Below are 23,836 nucleotides of genomic sequence, written 5' to 3'. Positions count from 1 at the left end.
GGCGGGAAGCGGGGAGGAAAAGGGGAGGGAGCCGGGGGCGGAGGAAGGAGCGAGGGGCGGATTCTGTGGCCGTGGGAGGCGGTGGCAGCGGCGGCGGGGAGCGGACCGCTCGGAGCTGGACCGAGGACTAGGAGGTGGAGGAGGAGGAGGAGGAGGAGGAGGAAGGGACCGGCGCGGGGGCGGGAGAGCTCAGCGCGGCGGAAGCCGGAGACGGCGGGAGGGCCGGTGGCTGGCCCCGGGCAGGAGCCGGGGCGGCGGCGGCGGCGGCGGCCGAGAGGACCGCGGCGAGGGAAGCGCATCCAGCGGCCCCGGCTGCGGCGGCGGGGGCTCGGGTCCCCGCGCCCGGGCGGCCGGCGGGCGCGGGCGGCGCGATGGAGCCGCAGCACGTGCGCCCCGCGCCCGGCGCCCGCAGCCCGGCCTGGGAGGAACCGGTGGGTACAGCGCCCGCGCCCACCCCCTCCCACTTCTCCTCTGCTCCCCCCCGCCCGGGCCGGGTTCCGTTCAGGAAATGGCCCGGGATGAGGTCCCCAGCTGCTTCCCAGCCGGGGCAGCGCTTCCTCCGCCGCCCGGGCTCCTCCTCGCGCGCCGCCCGGAGCGCCTTTGTCCGGCCAGCCGAGGCGCTCCCGGAGGGGCCGCTGGCGAACCGCTGACGACGGCCCTCGGAGGACCGTTTCCTTTGCTTCATCGACTCCTCAACTTTTGACTTGATTTTAGAGCACGGAGGGTAGGAGGAGGGAGAGGAGAATCCCTGACTCTGAGGGCAGCGTGCGGGCTAGGAGGAGACCGCTCTTGCCTCCCGAGACCGCGCCCTGGCAGGCACCTGGGCGCACAGGTTCCCAAGGACCGCGGCGACCGCAGGCTGCTGGCGGCTGGGACCCTGGAGCCACGCCTCCTGCTAGCGGCTACGGCCCCGGGGTTCAAGGGTTTTGCCCAGGATGAAGCGGGGAGCTAACCTCGATCTCCTGCACATGCCACCCAGAGGCTGGGTCATTTCAGGGACCGAGAGGAGCGTGTGCGTGTGTTTTGTGTGTGTGAGGATAAGGAGGAAGAGATCGGGGGGGCTTTGGATTTGTTCCCTCAAACTCCTCCAACTTCCTTCTCTCTTCCAACTCAGACTGTCAGAACCATCTCACATCCCTCCAGGGATTCTACCCCGGAATCCCCGTCTCACTCAGAGCTCTGTAATCCTGTGTGGGCTGCCTTTTCCTTGGCATCGAATTTTGGCTCTCCACTCCCTGCCTCGATGTTTGCTACTCCGTCCTGGTTGAAATTCTTGAACCTGTCTGGAAACCCTCGTCTGAAATTTCTGGCCTCACCCGTGTTCTGTTCAACGTGTTCGGATGTTCTTTTCCCAGGGACTCTGCGTGTCTGCTCAGACTGGCCCTCTGCCTGTTAAGAGTTTCTAGGTCAGGTGTCAGGCTTGGTTCTCCTTTTTCTTTTCTAGTAGGTACACTCTAGGTTCCTTTGCCCAAATGCATTTCTCTGCTTCTTGTTTCCCGACCTTTCAAAAGTGTCCTTGGACTCTGACCCATCTGTATCTGCAGCTGTCTTTGCTTTTGCAAATTTGAACATGTTGTTAGGTTGCCCATCTGCTCCTATTTCTTCTATTGTGGTTGTCACTGGGGATTAAATTGTTCTTGAAACTAAAACTACAATTCTGTTTTGAAGTTTAAATCAAAGATCACTGAGAACTAAATTCATTGACCTGGTTTTGTTACCTTTTTTTTTTTTGTTGGTTTGTTTAAGCTTTAAACGTTCCTATATGAAGTCCCTTTTGAACCCAGATGCTTTAAGCCAACACCAATCACAGTGAAAAATGCCCTGTTATATAGTATTTTGCTTTAGGGGACCGATGGCAGAACTACTTCATGCCTAGAAAAATAGAGAAAAAGTTTAATGTTGCTTACTTCAGGTGACAAAAATGAAAGTGCTCCTTTATTTGCCTTTAAAACTAGAGCCCTAACAGAAATGTGTGTGAATGAACTGTGATGCTTTCTCCAGACTGCAGAACTCTCCTTAAAAAAAATTGGTTTTATTTTCTTTAAACACTGAAGGCCTTTTTATTCACTCAAAAGAGATTTTATCCCTCACCTCCTGTGTTCCAGGACTTTTGGATATAGCCGTTAACACAAACATGAATCCTTGCATCCTCACAGAGCATACATTCTTAACAGAATGTCTTGTTTCGTGTATGTTAAGAGTTGAAATTCAGACAGTTAAAAAAAAAAAATCTTCAGAGGTCTCATGTATGTGGCACAAAATGATACTTTGACAAAGTGATTTTATTTGCCAACCTGTGGTCATACGGGTATGTCTAATTCTAAGAATTCTCATTTAAGTTCCTTAAAAAAATGTTACCCAAGTTACTGAAAAGTGGCATAGACAAGAAACAGGGTGATAAATTGGGGGGGGGAAGAATGCTTAAATGTTAATTTAAGTATTTGAATCGGAGGGAGGAAAATCAGCTTTGTATAAACATGTTTTGAAAGGACACAAAATCCATCAAAATCAGGAATTCTGAACTTATCTTGGGTCAATGAGCCCTTTAAGAGTCTAACCAGAGTTGGGGCACCTGGGTGGCTCAGTGGGTTAAAGAATCTAACCAAAGCTATGGCGTCTTTCCCCACAATGTATCTATGCAACACGCATATAAGAATAATAATAAAATTTCAGGCGGGTCAGAATTCCTGAAGCCCAGTTGGTGGACCCTCAAAGACCATGGGCTAAGAACATCTGCTTTGACTAGGAGTTCATTTGGCAGTTATTGAAAATCTACTGTCTGATTTCAAATATCAACAATTTTAATACTTTACCATAAAAGTATACTCCTTTATATTTATAATAAGAATATTTAATATTGAATAGGAAATATTCACAACACATAGACCCTGAATTATTCCTTATTGTGTATAAAGACGTACCTATAAGGATTTATTCTCTTTGTTCTTTTTTGATGAAACCTAAAACATGATGATACGATTCTGCCTAGAACTGTTCAGACAGATGAGTAAACATAATCTCAGGAACTGATGCTGAATAGTAGTAAAGAGAACAGAACTTCTGGCTTGCAATGTACCCATGTCTGGAGCTGAGGGTCAGCTACTGGGCTTTATGACATTCTTTGTATTTGGAGATAAAATGAAGTTATTGAGTTAAGTGAGGGCATTTAAATAAACAGTTAGCCTTATCATTATTCCAGCTAGGGCATCAGGCCTAAAAGAAGATAAATGTTAGCATTTGGGCTTCTGTGTATTTTCCTTAATACTAGCTTTGGGATGTAATCAAATCCATGGGCAGAGAGAGGCATTACCTAAATTCCTAATCAATACAAAAATATTTTGGTGGTGGGAGGGAAAACATTTAGGGAAATAACCCTTACTCATAGATGATGTCCTAGGGTAGGAGTGGGGAGATGGGTAGCTTGAATTCCAGCCAAAACTCAGAAACTGTGGGAGTATTTACAAAGCAGACCTCAGACAGTGACACTAGGACATTAGGGTACTAAAATTTGTTTTTTATTTCCATATGGTTTTAATCTACTTGGCTTTGATGGAATGATTCAAAACTAATAGAAAATTAGCAAGGGAGGAGTTTCAAAGGAAAAGGGGCCAAAATATAAATAAGAAGTTACAAGCATATTTGTACATTAGGCCTAGATGACAAAAGGTTTTTTGCCTCAGGTACAGGGATGCCCCTAGGTACATGTAGCTGCTATCATGATGAATCTAAAATATCTTATCCAAGTAACAACCCAGAGAAAATTTTGATGGAGTAAAGTTTTGAATGTTGAATTTCAAATATATAACAGATAGTATATTGTGGCAGGCGAGAATTCTACCACTGAACCACCAATGCTAGATAGTATATTGTGGAAGTAGTTATAAAGTTTGAATGAAAGCAGACCTGTACTTATTCAGCCTGCAGTGTTCTTTGCATGGTTCCCATTGACTAGGAGTATGAGTCCTAGAATGTTACTGTTTGAAAGTCCAACTTGGGTTCTTCAGTACACAAGTGTAGAGTTCTACACATTTGTGATACAGTGTTTAACATAAAAGCATAGACCATAAGGGACTTAAAGGTTGCAAATGGATATTAAACTTTTTTGTTATAGGTAAGGATCAATAATAAGACTATAATTTAAAATATCTATCCGTGTGAATATGTGAATGCTAATATTCACAAAGTTGGTATCAGAATGAGAATTGGCTGTGATTTATACATCTTCAGAGTAATAATTTTTCCTTCTTTAAATGGGGCAGAAAGCCCTATAAAGTAGAAACCTAATTTAGTGCTAGCTCCTATTTCCATTTCATCCCAAATGCAGTGTCTGCATGGCTTATGTCAAAGTTTTTAATAGCATGTTTGTGATATAATATGTACCAAACAAAGATTTCAGAGTAACAATAATAAATATGTAAGACTCATCTAAGAAATTATTTGAATAAAGTCTAAAAACACCAAGTAAGGTAAAAGTCAAGGGAATCTTGTAAATTGAAGAAATAATGTAATATGCCACATATTTGAAATTTGTTTCAGTTGCCATTCTGAGCTACATTAAAATGGTTGAAAATATGGCGCTCTTGACATTGCTATTATATTTTTAGCAGAAATGAAGTGCATTACAGGTATACGATATACAGATTGGATATTCATTCTGGAAGCTTCTAATTTACGGATAAGAACTGAAAAGAATCTAATGGATCAGGTACTTTACATTAGGTATTACTTGAAACAGTCTCCTTAGAAGAGGTAATTAAAGAAAAGAGGGTTTTCATGAACTGCCTTTTGAGGGAAATGAAGTGACATTCCTTCATTTGCCTACACACTGTTTTCACTCTGAGCATTCTATGTGCTAGGGAAACTGTAGAGCAGGGATAATTTATTTAGCATGAGTAGGCTAAGACTGGCTGTGCCTTCAAAGTCACAACCAAGTTTTAGAACTCGTTACAGGAGTCTTTGAAGAGCAGGTACAACTGAGGTTAAGTTTTTAATGGAGTATAAATACCTTCACTTTGAGGTATTAATTGCCCAGCTCTTGCACATGAAACACTTCTAAGGTATCTTTCAGCAGTCAGTGTCTGAATCAGAATAAGAAATGTATTCAGCCCTTTTCTTCAGATCTCAGGATGGGCATGGGTGTTCAACAATGTATTTCAGTTTAATCACTCTATCTGGACTCAGGAACATGTTACTATATAAAATTTGAAAGCCTAAAATGTGAATACAAACATAATAATTGACAAACTAACTTTTGTTACATGGTGTGCTGAAGTGAATAGAATATTAGCATAGTGATCACCTGATTTTGACTTTGGTCCTAACTCATGATTAGGGCCTCACCGTCATTAAAGGAGAGGTCTGAACTAGGTTTATTCTTTCAAAAGGCCCTTTGCTAAGTGTTCTTATCTACACTGACAAACCATTGGACTCATCAGTGACCAGACAGCTAGGTTGGGCTGAAGGCCGTTACTTTGGTTATTTTTCTCTTAAAGAATTCCCGTCACAACAATATGTTCTGTGTAGATCTAGAATCACATATTTACAAAACTATAAGGGCTCTTAAAAGTTCAATTTGCCTAGCTCCTTCCCTTCCTAAAGAGGACAACAGAAGCTGGAGAAGTAGCTTCCATCAGTTAGTATTTCAAGGCAGCAATCTCCTGTCTTTGAAGATTCAAACAGGCACATTTTACATTTTAATCAGCAATGTGGATATATAGTATTGGGATTGAATATTGTTTCGTCTAACCTCTTCGAACTGTTAATTTTGACATAGCAATCAAATTAGTGTTGAGGGTAAGGTTACAACTGAAAAGAAACAAAACTCCAATAGAATGCTAGTTTGGAGGACCCTTAAAGGTCATGTCAGCTGAAAAAGTAGAAGGTCATATCAACTGAAAACTAGGAACAGGGACTGAAGGACACGAACACGCTGAAGAGATTAAGTGCTTTACTGAAGTGTGAAGAGTCTCCACAGTCTGGCGGGGACTTTTTGCCCTACTTAAAAACACAGCTAAGTTTAGAGTTCTCCGTGGATGACAAGAGGAATCTGTCATCTTAGTATCTTCTCCCCCAAGCCCTCCCACACCTACATGGGTTCTTTGACGCTCAGCGTGCACACCCCGCTGCGAGGCTGCTGTTTCCAAGTGCCGGCTTAGCCCCCTCGCTTGGGACGAGTTGTGAGCGGTCGCCGCAGCCTGTTGATCCCATTTCCTCCCGCTCTGGTCCGGGTTAGGGAGTGGCTCTCCCAGGACCTCCAGTGTTTTCGTGCTCGGGCAAGGGTGTTCACATGGTCTCGGTGCATTGTTTTCTTCCAGGCAGTCTCGGCTGGCGCTTCAGTTTAGACATTTATTTTGCATTCTGTGGTCTTGGGCCGTGTGTACTCTCTTGTTTCTGCGCTCTCTCCACGCCCTTCCCAGTTTCCTGTTAGCCAAAGGGATCGCTCTTTCTGAACGAAAAGTTCTCAGAGCGGAGTGGAACCTCCCGGAAAATGCTCTTCTCTTCCGTGTGCGCCGGATGGAGGTGGGGGTGGGCCAGAAACTAAGCGCCGCGGTCGGGATTGCTGAGAGGACCCAAACCCCGAGGCAGAGGCGGGAGAGGTACGGTTCAGCAGAGATGCGCTGAGGGGTCGTGAGACGGACGAGGGGCAGCGCCCAGCCATCTGGGGAGGCGGAACTGCTTTGATTCAGTGGGAACTGTGCGGCGAGGCCCAAGGTTCTGGAGAGATTCTAGGTCTGGGGGTGGCAGGGTGTACCCAAGGGAGTCGGGAGGAAGCTGTAGGTTCCCTTTCTACTCCAGGGGCCGTCCTTGCCCTGTGAGCCAAGGCAGGGAGCTTAGCCGCTGCCCGACTCGCGGGGCTGGGCTGCGAAGGTTTCCTGCCCACCCCCTATCCCCCGGTCCATCCTAGGGACCCCAGGCTCCTGGGGGAAGTAGTAGGTCGCCCCGGTCCCTCTGTCACTCCCATCCTCTGTACCCGTGCAGGTCGTATTCTGGGTCAGGAACCCCGTAACATCCCGAGGCTGGGTACACAGGGGTCCCAAGCGGGCAGGGGTCCGCGTCTCCTGTGCCCCACCGCCCTCGCCGCTCTGGAGCCGGGTAGAGGGGCTTGGAGGGCCGCGGCTCGGAGGGCGTCTGATCCCCCGCGCCCCTTCGCCTGCGGGGGCGGCTGGGGGAGCGGAAGATGGCGGCTGCGGCCCGGCGCGGGGCTCTGGGCCCGGCTCGGACCGAGCGCACGCACTGACCGCCGCTGCCGCCCCCGCCGGGCGGTGCTGTGTCCCCACAGGAGTCGGAAAGGATGGCCGGGGCCAGCAGCCAGCACCACCCTCCGGGCGCCGCGGGAGGAGCGGCCGCCGGAGCCGGCGCTGCGGTCACCCCCGCCGCTGCGTCGGCGGGGCCCGGAGACGATTCCTCTGACAGCGAAGCGGAGCAAGAGGGACCCCAGAAACTGATCCGCAAAGTGTCCACCTCGGGGCAGATCCGGACCAAGGTGAGGCGAGCCCTCGGGCAGCGCGGAAGGCGGGAGGCTTCGGGGCGGGGAAGAGGAGCGAGGGCGCCTGGGGTGCTCGGAGCGCGCGCCGGAGATCCCGGGAACGTGGGGCGCAAGGTGAGGGCGGGGCCTGACCCGGGGGCGGGGCCGGGGGAGCTGGACCGCCGCGCGGCCGGAAGGGATTCCCGGCCCCGCACCGGAGGCCGCCAGGGTGGGCTCCCGGGGGCTGGCGGCTGCGTTGGAGGAGCTGGGAACGAGCGGCTCGGCGGGAGCGTGGGAAAATGTTGAAGCGCTCTAGAGAGTTCCCACCCAGGGAACTTAAAAGGACTGTTTTATTTTTTTGTCCTCCCTGAGTGCGGTGCTTGGGTGGAGTATGTGCCTAGCCTAGGGAGCCCGGCGCAGGCCGACCAGCCAGAGATGCAAAACGCACCGCCCCCGCCCCCCCAGTTCCCTTCCCGCGAGCAGCAGCCGTCTCCTCCCCAGGACCACTCTGAAAGGATGGGTGGGGAGGTGACAGCAGACAGCCGCCTTACCTCCCGCTGCCATTTGGAAGGCAGAAGTCCAGGCGCGACGCCTGGGTAAATGATGCTGGCGGTAGAACACCCTGCGTGACACATCAGCAAGCGAGGCTTTTGAGTAGTGGGTTCCTGCTCAGCACGGTGTTCGGATCTTAACAGCCACGGTTATCTTAATGAAGATTAACCGCCTTGTGTAATATGTGCTGTTACTCGTGTGTCTGTAGCAGATGCTTTTGAGAGCTCAAAGTTGAAGAGTTTTAAATAGATCTTGAGCATATACGTAGGAAATGCTTACCACACTGAAGGGTTATTTATATTTTAAAGTTTTCATCGTACTTTAAAACACATCGTACTTTTGAAGTCTGTTATCACTGGGGTACTTTAAGGAAGTTATTTGAAGAGAACCAATGAAATTACTGGGCTTGTGTGCTCTCATTAAAAGTAAATTTGTAAAAGTTAATTTTATACTTAGTTTTATGAGAATTCGTTTTTTAAGATCAATGGACTCCTATGAGAGTAGAACTTTTATTACATGTTTATGAAATCATGTTTTCTTTAGCCTGTATCCTTATTTTCTAGAATGATTAGGGGTAAGCACATGCAAGTGGTAACAAGATGCCCTTAGCAAAGAGTCAAAGATTGCTTCTGTCATTTTTTTAACTGCCCACTGTAACGAATTTTAATAGTGACATTTCTTCATTTAATAAAAACTGTGATAACTTAAGGATTTGGATTTAATATGTTTTTAGAAGATTAAGGCTAAACAAGATAGTGACTTTCTAACAGTGCCTTTAACATCTGAAATCTCAATTTTAAAAAAGTTCATGAAACTGTGTTACTAGTGAACAAAATGGCAGGTTTAAAAAGTGGCATATTTTTTAGATTCTTATGCAATGGTTAAAATTCCATGCAAAACGTATCAAAAATTACCAGTACATTTATAATGCTTGAAAGAAAATTTAGAGATGGCTCTAATTTGAGTTAAGTTAAACGACAAATTTGAGGGGGTACAATTAAAATTTGTAGGTCTCATGAATTCATGGTAATAGCTAAGTTTATATATTTTAAATTTTATATTATCTATGGTTTGGGGTAAGCCATGTTTTTAAGACTAAGAATAATTTTTAAAAGTTCATTTATTATTGGTTTTCCATTTAACTTTCTAATAAAAATATTTAGCACAGGTTTTTTTTCCCCATGATTAGAGATAGTGATCATTAAATGAAATATTTCTTAAATTTCACAAGATATATTAAATTTCAGAAGTCCTGCATTTTATACTAACTCATACAAGTGCATGTAACTTCATCAGCATTTTCATACATGAACAGCTGAGATCCAGGCCTAAAACTTCTGAGTCGGGTGAGCCTCAGCCTTTCTGCGTGCCCCTCCCACCTCCATCCAGACTGTATATATATGCTACAGGTTTCATCAGTTACATCTCTTTATCACACATATTGATTCTCAGGGAAGAAAGCTAGTGCAGTAAGAGGATTAATAAAGTGAGAACTGCTAAATTTAATACTGGTTCCTAGCCTGTATTAAATTTCCTAAATTTAATACCGGTTCAATTATGGTCCAGGTAAGAGTTAAGGGAAAAGATCTTTTAGAAAAAGACTGTGCTTGCTTGATCATCTCCACAGATATGTAAGATGGGAGAGTCTAGAGGAGAATGAGACCAGGACTAGCCTAAGAGCTAGTGGGTTTTGAGACAGAAAGCAGTTCTGGGACGCTTAGGTGGCTCAGTTGGTTAAGCCTCTGGCTCTTGATTTGCACTCAATGTGGATGTGATCTCAGGGTCATGAGATGTGATGTGATCTCAGGGTCATGAGATCCAGCCCTCTGTAGGGCTCAGCACTCAGTATGGAGTCTGCTGGAGATTCTCTCTCTCCTTCTTCCTTTGCTCCTACCCTGCTCATGCGTGCGCACGCTCTCTCTCTCTCTCTCTAAATAAATCTTTAAAAAAGAAATAAAAATATTTATTAAATGAATAATGTATATATTTTACAGTTATATATAATGCTTCATATATATAGGTATTATTATTAAAACATGTTATTTATTTTGGTTTCCTTTAAGAGCCTTATGATCATGAAGTTGTCTGGTTAGCTTAGGTTTGGGATAAAAAAGGCCACCAAAGTAATTGCCTTATTTAAAGTGTTCTTTGTTGTAAATGCTGATTTGTGTTTTAAATAATTTGAATTATCTTAAATTAATTGTGGCATGTGGAGAGTATCCAGGTACTTCTTAACTGAAATAAGTATCGTGCGCCCGTAATAAGATATTGAACAGTGTGAGAGGCTATTCAGTGATGGGAGGGAATTCTGTGAAAAGTCAAATCTCCCTCTCACTCCAGACCTTCTAGTCTCCATCGCAGAGGCAATTGTTGGCATTTTTCTTGGTATACTTCCAGAAAATGTCTATGAATGTACATATGTTTCTTTAAAAAGTACAAGTGGGAACATTCTGTGCACAATGCTGTGTCTTGTTTGGAGTTTGAATATCATCATTTCCCTAATGGTGTGTACACATCTACCTCATTCTTTTTAATGGTGGGGAAGTATTCCATTATGGTAGGTTGAACTACATGAATTTGTGAGGTCAGTAGGTCAGAAATGGTCAAGAGTAGGTCAAAAATGGCCAAGGGCCTGGGAGGTCTGGGAACTGGGAAGACGCTGTTGAAAAGGTACAGACGTTCAGTTCTAGAATGAATAAGTTCTGGGAATCTAATGGGCAGCATAGTGACTATAGCTAACAATACTGTATTGTATCCTTGAAATTTGCTGAGAATAGATCTTAAGCATTCCTACTTTTTAAAGAAGATTTTGTTTATTTATTTATTAGAAAGAGAGAGAGAGGAAAGAGAGAGAGAGCAGGGGGAGGGGCAGAGGGCGAAGGAGAGAGAATCTGGAGCAGAATCGCCACTGGGCGCAGAGCCCGACTTGGGGCTTGATCTCATGACCCTAAAATCACGACCTGAGTCAAAATCAAGAGTCAGATGCTTAACTGACTGAGCCTCCCAGGCACTCCTAGATTTTAAGCATCCTTAAACACGAGCACAGACACACACACATTAATTAAGTGAGGTGCGTGCTGGTTATGTTAATTAACCTAATTGTGGTAATTATTTCACAATATGTATGTCTATCAAATTATTACATTGTATACTTTAAATATAATTTTGTTTGTCAATTATATCTCCACGGAGCTGGGAAGAAGTGGTTGAATGTGGGAAATTTCATATGGTTCGGCCTAACCTGATAGATCATCATTTAATTACCTCGTTCTCTATGGACCTTCTCTGTGGAAGTTCTCTATGGTTATTTTAGGACAACACTAATCTCAGTTTTGTTTATTTGTTTTGCAGTGGATATGATGACTTTTATTTATTTATTTATTGACAGAAAGTTGGATTTATTGGTGGGCATGAATATGACGGGAGGGGGTAGTGCCAAGGTTCTCATGAGTGCAGAGCCTTCCATTTGTCCAAGGGATCATGGTTAGGGATGTATTTGACCCCACAGCCATCTGGGATAAGCCGCTTTTCAGCCATGTCTTCAAATTCATCCACATTGAACTTAGTAAAGCCCCACTTCTTAGAGATGTGGCTCTTCTGGCGGCCAGGGAACTTGAACTTGGCCCTGTGTAAGGCCTCAATCACATGCTCCTTGTTCTGCAGCTTGGTACGGATGGACATGATGACTTGGCCAATGTGGACCCTGGCTATTGTGCCCTGGGGCTTTCCAAAGGTACCCTGCATACCTATCTGCAGCCTAAATTGGAAATAGCCATGAGGTCAGACCCTGCATCCACCCAAAGGGCTGTCTCTAAGGTCCCTTAGGGCAACCCATATAATAAACAGGCTGCATACACTACCAAGAAGGCTACTTATGATGACTTTTAAAGTAAAAAATAAGACTGGCATGCTTTTTTTTTTTTTTCAAAAGATTTTATTTATTTATTTGACAGAGATATACAGAGCGAGAGAGGGAATACAAGAGGGGGGTGGGAGAGGGAGAAGCAGGCTTCCTGCCGAATAGGGAGCCCAATATGGGGCTCGATCCCAGGATGCTGGGATCATGACCTGAGCTGAAGGCAGAGGCTTAACCCACTGAGCCACCCAGGAGCCCCAAGACTGGCATGCTTTTAAAATTAGTCTGATTTAATAATGAAATTCTCCCATACATTTTAGTATCCTCCTCACATTCCCCACTTTGTATACTCTTTGTTCTCCTTTTCATTTTTTTCTTGTTCTTTGCCCTTGCTGTGTACTATTTTTCTCTTCTCTGTTTTTCACTTTTTCCTTTCTCTGTATCAGCTAAGTAGAATTTCGGGTAGTCTCAGCTAGCTACTCGGGTGTTAAACAGTAGATAATTTTATGGCTGCCTCTGTTTCCCCAAAGGAAAAAAAAAATCCTTTACTTAAAAAAGTGGAAATGGTGCCGATGTGAGAAAGCCAATGGGAGCTATAATTCATCCCATCTCTTCCTCTCTCCTTATTGTTAGCTCTTATTCCTAATTCTTAGTTCTATCTTAAGGAGGAGGTTCATTTTACATTCAGATTTACCATTAGAGAAAATTTTGCAGATATTTATTAAGGACGAGACTTTCTGAAGCAGCGTTAATATAAACTCAGACCACCTTGGTTTTGAACATGAATGTGAAAGAAGCTTTGTTTGCTCTTTTTTGCCCGATGGATACTGTTGGCCCATGAATACTGGGACTGGCTGGAGGAATCTCGGTCAGATTTGCAGACTGAGATTGTTCAACCATCGTAAGCCACGTGGTATCAACAAAGGAGCCATCTCTGACTTTTTCTGACAATGACTCATCTCCGCCAAGGTCTTGAAGCTTCATGTGTCAAAAATATCTCCTAATTAGGTTTACTGTGCTCTCATTGATCTGGCATTTCTATGTATTCTTACAGTTAATTTGGAATATTAATGGGTCTTTCTTTTTATGGGTCTTTAAATTTAGGTAACACATACCTAAACCCCTAAATGATATTCAGAACTTTGCAACATTATATCTGGGTTAAGACATCTCTTTAAGCACAGTAACAAAATAGTCATCACAATCTTCAGTTTGTACCTCGGTTTTACTTTAACATGAAAGTTGTATAAATAAATTCTAGTGCCTTGTAAGGCACTATATGGAAATATTGATTTGTATTTTCCCCTGCTTAATGAGATGCAGTTGGTGCAACTAAAACATTATCTTTCACCGTAACTGTAGTTAGAGTAGTCTAGGGAAGAAATGCTCAGCATTTTTCAAATTGTAGGTGGGAGCCCATTAGTGGGCCATGATAGTTTACATCTAACATCTGAAACAGACAGAATAGATTAGAAACTATTACTCAAAACTTTTAACCACAATTCTGAATGGAATTTTTGGATGGGGTAGTGATCCAAATATGAGGAGAAGCAGAAACATGGCCAGAAGATTGTTAAGAAATGAGAATAAAATAATATTGATAGGTTTTTTGTTCAGAAGCTCAATATGATATAAGAGGTGAGTAGGAATTTTAGTATTTTGCCAGGTGGTGAGCAGGAAGGTATTTTGAATAAAAAGAATAATTAACATTCATCTAGGGCAGAACTTGATGAACTTTTTCTGTAGAGGTTCAGAGAGTAAAGTCTTAAGCTTTGTGGGACATAAAGTCTATGTCAAAATTACTCAGCTCTACCGTTGTCATGTGAAAGCAGCCATAGATAATCCTTTTTTTTTTTTCTGAAGATTTTATTTATTTATTTGACAGATCACAAGTAGGCAGGGAGGCAGGCAGAGAGAGAGGGAGAAGCAGGCTCCCTGCTGAGAAGAGAGCCCGATGGAGGGCTTGATCCCAGGACTCTGGGATCATGACCCAAGCTGAAGGCAGAGGCTTAACCCACTGAGCCACCCCGGCGCCCCATCCATTGACAATCCTTAAGTGAATAAGTGGTGTGGTAATACTTTAAGGACATGAAATTTGAATTTCATATTGTTTTCAGGTATTAAGAAATACTCTTTATCTCTTCTTTTTTTTTAAAAAAAGCCATTTGAACTTGTGAAAACCTTCGTAACTGATGGGCTATACAAAATCAGGTAGCCAGAAGAAAATGGCCCATACTTTGGCTGGTGGGCTGTAGTTTTCTGACCCCTGTTTTAGATGATGGAAAACGGTACAGTTTGGTTTGCAACGCACTGCAAAGTTAAGGTGCTGCTCAATGCTTTCAGCATTTAAGGGACCAAATAAAGCTAGATTTCAATCCATTTAAAAATCTCATCTTTGTAGAACATTTTATTTTTAGCTTGGTTTGCGTCTTTGCTTCCATTTTAATGTGAACTAAATATAGACTGGAAACTCTGAGTCCTGGTACAGTTAATACATGGTATAACAGCTTTCTTTCCATTTTGATTACAAGTTAAACATGATATTCCATTATTAAAGATAAGAGACATAATAAATAATTTACTAAACCTTTACATCTAACTGAAGATGCCTAATTTGAAAGTATCTAAATTTAGAAAGCTCTTGCTTAGTTTAAGGTTGCACGTTTGCTGTTGTGGTAGGAGTGACAAAAGGTTATATGACACGACCATTGTCAACCACCCGGGCTCCTTTCTGTTTCCAGGGGACAGGGTTTCACTCCTATTGGATGTGTTAGGCTTTCTTTACTCAGGAAATGTGTTTATAAGCAAAGGTTTTAATTAAAGAGAGTTTGTTTTATATCTAAGAACAGACCTTCGAAAAAGGCCGTAACATGTTAGTACATTATTTTCCCTTGGCAAATTTGTGTGATTTTGCTGGGTATCGCGTATATTTCTCCATGAATATTTAGTCACTTGGAACACTTTTATATTTTTGATTTGGTTAAGTGGCTTAAAATGACCAGTAACCGTTATTGAAAACAGCCTTAATTTAGGATTCAGTGCTCGTTGTTTTTGCTTCAGGTAGTCATTTTTTTTTTTTCAAATGAACGTATATGATAATAATCTCCCCTCCCCTTGCTCTTTGTTATGAGGATATTTGGAAGACTATTAGGCTCTTGTTTTATACCAAAAAAATATGATTAACTTTATCATGCATGGAGTTGGAATTTCTAACCTTCTCCCTGTGCCGTTTGAGTCCCATGACTTTTTCAGACCACCAACATGTGATTTACTATAATAAATCTTTATGTATAGTCTTGGGGCATTTATGTCAGAAATTTTAAAATACATTTCTACTTAGCATTTTATTGTTTACAGAGCAGTTTTTGTAACTGAATGAACTGAATAAACAGGAGCTTATGTAACAGTTCTGCAAAATTACCTAAATTTTATAAATCATAAATCCAAGACTCCGTTTAGTATCTGCTGAGTAAATGGCAGGCTGGAACTCAAAAGCGAGACTTGTTACCATTATTCCCTGGCACAGTGGACCCAATGGTAGGTTCCAGATTCCTTTTTTCAGGAGTTCCATCAGCTTTTTGGTTTGAAGCCTTACCTCTACAGCGTACAGGCACAGATGGGGACTGGCTGTCTCCACTTCCCTTCCCCACTCCACGCTTCCCCTGTCCCTGTCCTTCTCCTCTCTCTACCCCTTCCTCCTCCTTCCTGCCCTGCCCTTCATCAGTCTTTTTAGTCTGTAAGTATATCTCTCACCAATGTTATGGATTTTATAATGTCTTTTTGCATCTGAACCCCACATTTTTTTGTGACACGTTTAAGAGTGTGTGTTTGCAAAGTAAATTTCTGAATAAAAAATTTCAGCTGAAATTTCTCCTGATTTTAATTACTGTTAGCAAAATCGTGGAATCACTTTGAAAAACATCTTTAGAAGGACTAAGTGAGAAGAAATGCTTTTAGGTAGCCAACTCTTTAAGTAGGTTTTCAAAGAAAACTGTTAGTTTCACTTCCATAAGGTAAGATGCTATTTTTAAAAGGTCATGATATAGTGTTAAAAAGAATTATATAAGGTAATTTTTCATGTGGCCCATTAAAACATAGTTGAGGAAAAAGTATACATAGAATTTATTTTTAACTAGTTAAGAGATGAAAATGACATTTGGGGTGCCATTTTCTCCATCTACCTATTTTATTTAAATGAGAAATTTTGCCAAGCTGTATACCTGAGCAGGCATACTGTTTTGATTTGGATTATTTATGTAAACTCATATAGTACCTTAAAGTTACAACAGAGGTACGTGGATGACTCAGTCAGTTAAGTTACTGATTCAGGTCATAGTCTCAGGGTCATGAGTTTGAGCCCTGCTTTGGGCTCAGCACTGAGTGTGGAGCCTGCTTCAGATTCTCTCTCTCCCTCTCCCTTCACCATGTTCGTTCTTGCTCTCTCTCTAAAAAAAAAAATTATAATATTAAAGTAATGTTATAATATAATGTTAGATATCATTAATATATAATAAATATAAATTTATATATGCTTACATATGTAAATACATATAATGTGTATTATAGATGCTATAGGAACATAGTATATAATTATAATGTTCTATGAACATGTTATATGCATGTTACATATATGAACATATCTCTGTAATTTGTGAAGCAGAATGGTAAAACAAGCAGCCCTGAATCCAGCATAAGAACCAGGATATTTCCAGGCCCCTATATCGACCCGGGTGCTCCTTCTCTTTTTTATTCCTTTGTTGCCCCTCAGTTCATTCAAAAAGATATGTATGGTGTTTCCAAGCACCTTCATAGGTGCTGGGGATTGAACAATAAACAAAATAGACAAAAACCTCTGCCTTCTTGGAGTTCACATTGTAATGCAGGCAGAAGTTATAAACTCATAAATATGTAAACTGTGTCACATATTAGGAGGTGGGAAGTGCTGTAGAGAAAAAACATGAGTGGGGGTGGGGTTGGAAGGGGAAAGATCTTCCTGAGAAGGTGACATCTGAGCAAAGATCTTGAGGGAACGGATCACGGACTTCTGAGGGAAAAGCAATGTAGGCAAAAGGAACAGCAGATGCAAAGACCGAGAGACAGAAGCTATGATAAGGAGAGGGATCAGTGCGATGAAGTTGGGGGTGGTGGGAGTCAGGGGAAGCAGGTAGAAAATTGGAAGTAGGTAAACAGTGTCAATAGTAAAGTGGTACTCGAGAGAAGAGTTCTTAGCTTGGGGTTCATGCATTCCATAGCATGGATGGGCTTTGGAGGGCTCCCCGCATTTTATATCTGTGTATACATCCCTCAGAAGACTGAAACCATTGATTTGTAAAAGGGAATTGCAGGACGGACCATAAATGATGGATGAAAAAAAATACACATAACACTGTAACCAACAGTTGTTGTGGCCGTTTGAAGACATGCTACAGTGGGGGGTGGGTTCAGTGAAATGAATCATCTTGAGTGGGATAGGATAGCAAGGTTCCTTTCAGGAGTTAGTAGTATTGGGTTTGTATCTTGGCTCTTTCGGGTCCTACTAGGTGACCTTAGTCATGTTACTTAACGTGACAGAGAATGCTGTGCCCATCAGGTTCTATTTCTACTGTTCTTCCTGGCCCTCTGTTGGACTTCATTTCCCCCTGCAGATAGGTGAGGTTATGTGACTGAGTTCAGGCCAGGGGAATATGGATGGGAGTGACGTTTGTTGTTTGGCTTCTGAAGCGTTTTATGGGACTCTGTGTTTTGTCTCTTCTCTCACCTGCCAGCTAGATGTAGAGTATCTAGCGAGAGGAGCTTGGATCCTTGAATGACTTCATGGAGCACAGCCTCTTTGCTCCTGTCCCTAAACCTCACTGGTCCCATTGGATGGTGACACTAGAAGGAAATAGACCTTTACTGTGTTAAGCCTCTGAGATTTGGGCATTGTGTGCTGTATCAGCATACTGTGACCAATACAGTTCATTTCTGTGAAGGCCAGGGTTCTCATTTACGGAACGGATATAGTGATTTTTGCCTCATAGGGTAGGTAGATAATGAAAGATAAAGAAATACACCATATGCTTCTATATCCTTGATTTTTATAAATATTTTTTAAAATTAAAAAAAATTATTTTTGGAAATTGATATAAAATCTGGATAACTCAATTATTCACAATACATGTATTTCCTAAATAACTTAATCAGTAGGGTATATAGACTGCTGTGCTTTGTTGACTTTTTAAAAGTCTTGATAAAACTATTATGTTCTATAGCCATTATTTTATCATTAAAAATAAAATGTCTTTTGGGCGTCTGGGTTCTCAGTGGGTTAAAGCCTCTGCCTTAAGCTCAGGTCATGATCTCAGGGTCCTGGGATCAAGCCCCCCATCAGGCTCTCTGCTCAGCAGGGAGCCTGCTTCCTCCTCTCTCTCTCCGCCTGCTTTTCTGCCAACGTGTGATCTCTGTCTGTCAAATAAATAAATAAAATCTTAAAATAAAATAAAATGTCTTTGCTACCATGAAGGGCCTTATGGATGTGTGAAAACTCACATTGCAGGAGCAATGAGGATAAGCTTACCCTATGTGATGATTTTAGCTAGGGTTAGTCTTGTTTCTAGAGTAATGTATGTTAAACATGTCTTATGAAAAAATACTGTAATAGGAATGAGTGACCACTTAGAATTGGTAGTGGAAATAATTGGCCTGCTAGGCTTTTAGGTGCTTTTGTGGCCAAGTCTACTTTACCCTGGAATGTTCTTCCTGACATCCTCCCTGTCTCCTTAAGTCCTATTTACTCCTCAGTCCACACAATCTGGCTTTTGCCCCAACCATTTTATGAAAACATCTTTTGCAAAGGTCACTACCACCTAATTGCTAAAAAATCCAGTGGTCTCCTTTTAGTTTTCACTCAACTGTATTTTGTGCCAATTTTGATGCTGTTGACCATTTTTCTCACATCTTTCCCTTTTGTTTTCAAGGTTTGAATTTGTCTTATCTTTCTTATTAGCTTTTTACTGCCTGTCTGTCTCTAGCCCTGACTCCTTTGGCTAATGCTAAATGTTTTTGTTTCCTAGGATTCTTACTCTAAGTCTGTTTGCCTCTGTCTTAGTTAATGTGATCGATTCGATTAGACTTGTCCTACCAGCTGTACCAGTCTTTGCCTAGCCTGTGTTCTTTCCTGAGACCTGGACCTGTATCTCCTTTGCCCACCAGTGCTGACTCTAGTTAGAGACCTCTAGCCATCTCAGTCTTGACATTCTCAAACCCAACAGGTATGTTCACGGTCACCGCACCTACGAGGCACATTTTGCTTCACTACTTTTATATCTTAAAGGATTTGCCTTGTAGTTAACTTTGACTGTTTATCTTGCTGATCATCTTCATTAACTCATTTGCTGTCAATAAAAATGCATTCAGAGTCTACTGCGGCTGGCAGGGCTCCATATGAGGCAACACAGCCCCCTTCCTCATGGAGCTCGGTCAGCAGTCACCAAGTGTAGTCAGTTCTGTTTTGTTATTATGTTACCTCATTTAATCTTCATAACAAAGCTGTTAAGTAGGTAGGTATAACTATTATATTCGTTTTAGAAATGAGGAATCCAAGGATTAGAAAGTAACTTGGAGGTTGCACAGCTCTCCAGGGACTGGTCTGATGCCTGGTTTCAATCTATGATGATATACTGTCCCTTTGTCTACTGGGTGTGTTTGTTGTGAATTCATCCATTTCCTTTTATTTCTATTGCTATTTACCCTAACTTCATTAGACCTGCAAAATTTATCACTTCGATGTTTGCGGTGGATTTCCTCTTTGGTCCACTGCCAGAGTTCTCTCTAAGAGAGGGACATATGATCATAACACATTTTGTGTGAATCTTAGACATTGCCCATTGCTAGTGGAATAAAGTCTAAATTTCTTAGCATAGCTTAGTAGGTCTTTCTCAGTTTGATAGTAAAATAACGTAAAAAATCCTACCTATTAGATCTTACATTCTATCAAAGGAGTAGTTAATACCCATATAAACAAATGTATGTCAGATGTTCCTAAGCATAATGAAGGAAAATAAGACCGAGTAAAGGGGGAGGGAGTGATGGGGTGTGGTATATGTGTGTGAGGAAAGTATTTGGGTTGAGTAGGTCCAGGAAGGACTCTCTTTGGTGAAGTGATTTTGAACAGAGATCTGAATGAAGTGACATGAACCATGCAGATATCTGGTGTTGGAACGTACCAGGCTGAGTCAGGGCCCTGGTATTCCAGTTGTGTTTTCTGTCACTGTCAAACTCTTCTCTGTTCCCAAAGTAAGGCAGGTACTGTTGTATCTCCACATGTTTTCATGTCATATTCCATCAACCTGAAATGCTCCTTTTCCCCCCCTATTTCTCTGCCTGATTTATTTATCTATTTATTTAATTTTTAAAAAATATTTTATTTATTTATTTGAGAGAGAGAGAGAGAGAAAGCAGGAGCATGGAGAGGGGCAGAGGGAGAAGCAGGCTCCCCGCTGAGCAGGGAGATTATGACGTGAGATTATGACCTGAGCCAAAGGCAGACGCTTAACCAACTGAACTACCCAAGTGCCCTGCCTGATTTATTTCTATGTACTATTATTTCCCAACATTTCTGAAGACATTTGAAGTGATTTATGTTCAATATGGTGTATCAAGCTTAGGTAAAATATAGATAGGACTATGAGACCAAGAATGTTAGTAGGTTAGTCTATAAAGCAGAATGTCTATGTCCTTCCTATCTATCTTTCTATCTATCATCTATCTATTGTTAAAGATGACTTATTAATTTGTCCCCAAGCTTCCTGGTAGCTAAAACAACAAGATCATTTACAAAATTTTATTGTCCGAGAAAAAAATCTTTTTCTAGGTCCCAAGGAAATGTGTCTGTTAGTCGTCCATGTTGGAGGGGTGGTCACTGAGGGATGAAGTTGATGCTTCTATCACCAATATGTGTGGCAGGATGGGATCTCGTGCAGACCTGATCTGGAAGCAGAATCATTTACCTGGAGGGTGCAGTAGATTCAGAAGGAGGTGCTTTTGGGAAGTTCTTTTCTGATTATTTCAGTTTTCTTCATGGAATAAGAAGCTAGATCATCCCCTGAGAATAAGATGGGGGAGAGGATCTTAGAGATCTGGGAGAGAGGAAAAGGTGTGTAATAGGAGAATTAAATAGAATAGGAGAATGGAGTAGACATGCAGGGTAAATATCAGGAGGCATTTTAGGCACACGTGAGGGAGGTGACCATGAATTGAAGATAAGCACTGTCACCCTGGCTGTGGGACCATGTTCAACTACATGGCTGTAGGCACAGAATAAATAGAGAACTGGGTTAAATCAGGGTTATGATTTGGTTAAATAAGTATGGCAGAGCAAAAGGGGATAGGGAGATTGAGGGTTGACACAGGGGAGGGTTTACAATGACAAGCTCTGGGATTTATGTTGTGTAAAGAATGAGCACTCGAGGTGTCTTCAGAAGTGACTATGGGACCAAATAGCTAAGGAAGGGTAGAAGAGAAAATCATCGCAAAGAATTAAATTTTAGCCACTCAAACTAAAGAGGAAGAGATAAAGAAAAGAAAGTCTACTAAAAAACTGTAGAGTTCTAATTATTTTATTTAAAAATTTTTAAGAGAGGGAGGCGGAAGGGGTAGAGGGAGAAGGAGAGAGAGAATCTTAAGCAGGCTCCATGCCCGGTGCAGAGCTGGACTAGGGGCTCAGTTTCACAACCCTGAGATCATGACCTGAGCCAAAATCAAAGTCAGACACTTAACTGACTGAGCCACCCAGGTAGCCCCAGTTTTAATTATTTTAAGTATGCTTTACAGATGCATTAATAATAGATTTTGCTGGGGGAAATCTCTGGATCATGTATGTATAGCTGAGGTCTCTTCATTAGTAAAACACAAAGAATATCTTACTCAGAACTTGAGAATAGTTCCTCAAAGAAATAAATGGATCTGGGTTGGAATTTAAAACAACAACAATATACAAATGAAAACTTAACGTGCATTAAGTAACACATGAGTCCTAATATTAACCTTACTGGTTAAGTCAGGAACCTCTCCAAGTTTGAGTTTTCTCATATTTAAATTCTCATACGGTTCTTGTGAGGATTGAAGAGATACAGTCCTTAGCTCAGTGCCTGGCACACAGTAAGTGGCAATAAATGTTAGCCACATAGTCAAGAATCTTGAGGGGCACCTGGGTGGCTCAGTCAGTTAAGTGTCTGCCTTGGGCTCAGGTTGTGATCCCAGGGTCCTGGGATTGAGCAGGGAGCCTGCTTCTCCTCTGCTCATGATCTCTCGCTCTCTCTTTCTTGCTTTCAAATAAATATATAAATAAATTAAATCTTAAAAAAGAATCTTGAGGTGAAGGGCACTCTTTCTAAAAGGTGCTTTTGCACTTAGAAGTATGCAAGGGAGCGAGTTGCCAGTGAAGTCTTTAGTCATAGTGAAAATCCCTGTGCGTAGCCTGCCTTTGGCAGGCCCAGAGTCTAAGCTGTGTAATTGTAAACCTTTTTGAAGGTTGATAAGGGGATGGAGACGTTCTCATAGATCTAGCTAAGATTCTACAGTAGAAAGGGAAGAATGTTGAAAGAGATTCAACTTTCCCCTGGTAACACTGTTATCTCAACATCATCTATATATATCATGATAATTCTAAATTATTACTTTTCAAGCATTCATGGTCCTTCCCCTCCTCCTCCTCCTCCTCTTCTTCTTTTTTAAGATTTTATTTTTATATAATCTCTACACACAACATGGGACTTGAACTCACAACCCCAAGATCAAGAGTTGCATGCTCTACCAACGGAACCAGCCAGAATCCCTTCCCCTTCTCTTCTTAAAGAGGAAGCATTCTAACGCATTTTGTCAGCTCCTTCATTCTCCTTTGTTATGGAATATGATGGTGGATCTAATGAGGGGGCAGGAAAATGCTCATTCTGTGACATTATTCCCTTCAGGATCCCAGTATGTGTGGTATAATTGAGAAGCTGGAATGAACAGGGGAAGTCACATGCTCTGACTTTCCTGTCAAGGCAAACTGTGAACATGCATGAGACATTCCCTGGGAAATATTTAGATGAAGGGGAAGGACTTGCTCCCACATGAGCAAGTAAGAGAAACAGATGTTCAATATGGATTATGGTCATTACTGTGACCCCATGTATACCTATAGGCTGATAAGGCCTAGGAGCTTGAGGTGTAGTTTAATTAACCATCTATATAGTACGAGCACATGATATATAAAACATTTAACTTATAAAGCAGTTGGACACTCATGTTCATAGCAGCATTATTCACAAGAGCCAAAAAGTAGAAGCAACTCCAATGTCTGTTGACCGTCGAATAAAAACAAAACAAAACATGGGATATACATGCGATTGGCTCAAAAAAGGAAAGAATTCTGACACCTGCTACAACATGGTGAGGACATTATGCTAAGTGAAATAAACCAGCTACAAAAGAACATGTGATCTTGCTTAGATGAGGTACTGAAAGTAGTCTATTTCAGAAATACAGAAAGCAGGATGGTGGTTGCCAGAGGCTTGAGGGGGATCAGGGAAGGGGGAGTTAGTGTTTAATGGGTACAGAGCTTCAGTTTTGCAAGCTGAAAACAGTTCTGTGGTTGGGTAGTGGCTATGGTTGCACAGCCATGGGAATGTACTTAATGCTAGTGACCTGCATACTTATTTTTTTTTATTTTTTAATTTTTTATTATTATTATTTTTTAAGATTTTATTTATTTATTTGACAGAGAGAGATTACAAGTAGGCAGAGAGGCAGGCAGAGAGAGAGAGAGGAGGAAGCAGGCTCCCTGCTGAGCAGAGAGCCCGATGCGGGACTCGATCCCAGGACCCTGAGATCATGACCTGAGCCGAAGGTAGCGGCTTAACCCACTGAGCCACCCAGGCGCCCAGTGACCCGCATACTTAAACATGGTTAAGATGGTAAGCTTTATGTTAAGGGCATTCTAC

At 42.3% G+C, this 23,836-nt stretch overlaps 1 protein-coding gene and 1 non-coding gene across 2 annotated transcripts in view; one reads left to right on the top strand and one right to left on the bottom strand.

The window, feature by feature from the left end:
• The first annotated feature begins 387 nt into the window (after nt 1-387).
• The window catches only part of DGKH (diacylglycerol kinase eta), a 178,479-nt gene continuing 155,030 nt past the window's right edge, over nt 388-23,836 (top strand). Inside the window, exons 1-2 of the mRNA XM_044249809.1 lie at nt 388-431; nt 7,280-7,483. Of these exons, the coding sequence (XP_044105744.1) occupies nt 7,292-7,483 (192 nt within the window). The 5' untranslated portion in view covers nt 388-431; nt 7,280-7,291. The remainder of the gene's footprint in view (nt 432-7,279; nt 7,484-23,836) is intronic.
• LOC122908110 lies at nt 11,821-11,955 on the bottom strand. Its single transcript, XR_006384891.1, has one exon. It is a non-coding gene; the product is annotated as a small nucleolar RNA SNORA70 (small nucleolar RNA).

This window comes from Neovison vison, chromosome 5, assembly GCF_020171115.1.
Source record: "Neovison vison isolate M4711 chromosome 5, ASM_NN_V1, whole genome shotgun sequence".
NCBI classification, from domain to species: Eukaryota; Metazoa; Chordata; class Mammalia; order Carnivora; family Mustelidae; genus Neogale; species Neogale vison.
The sequence above is the reverse complement of the archived record's forward strand: the minus strand, read 5'-3'. Positions and strand labels throughout refer to the sequence as shown.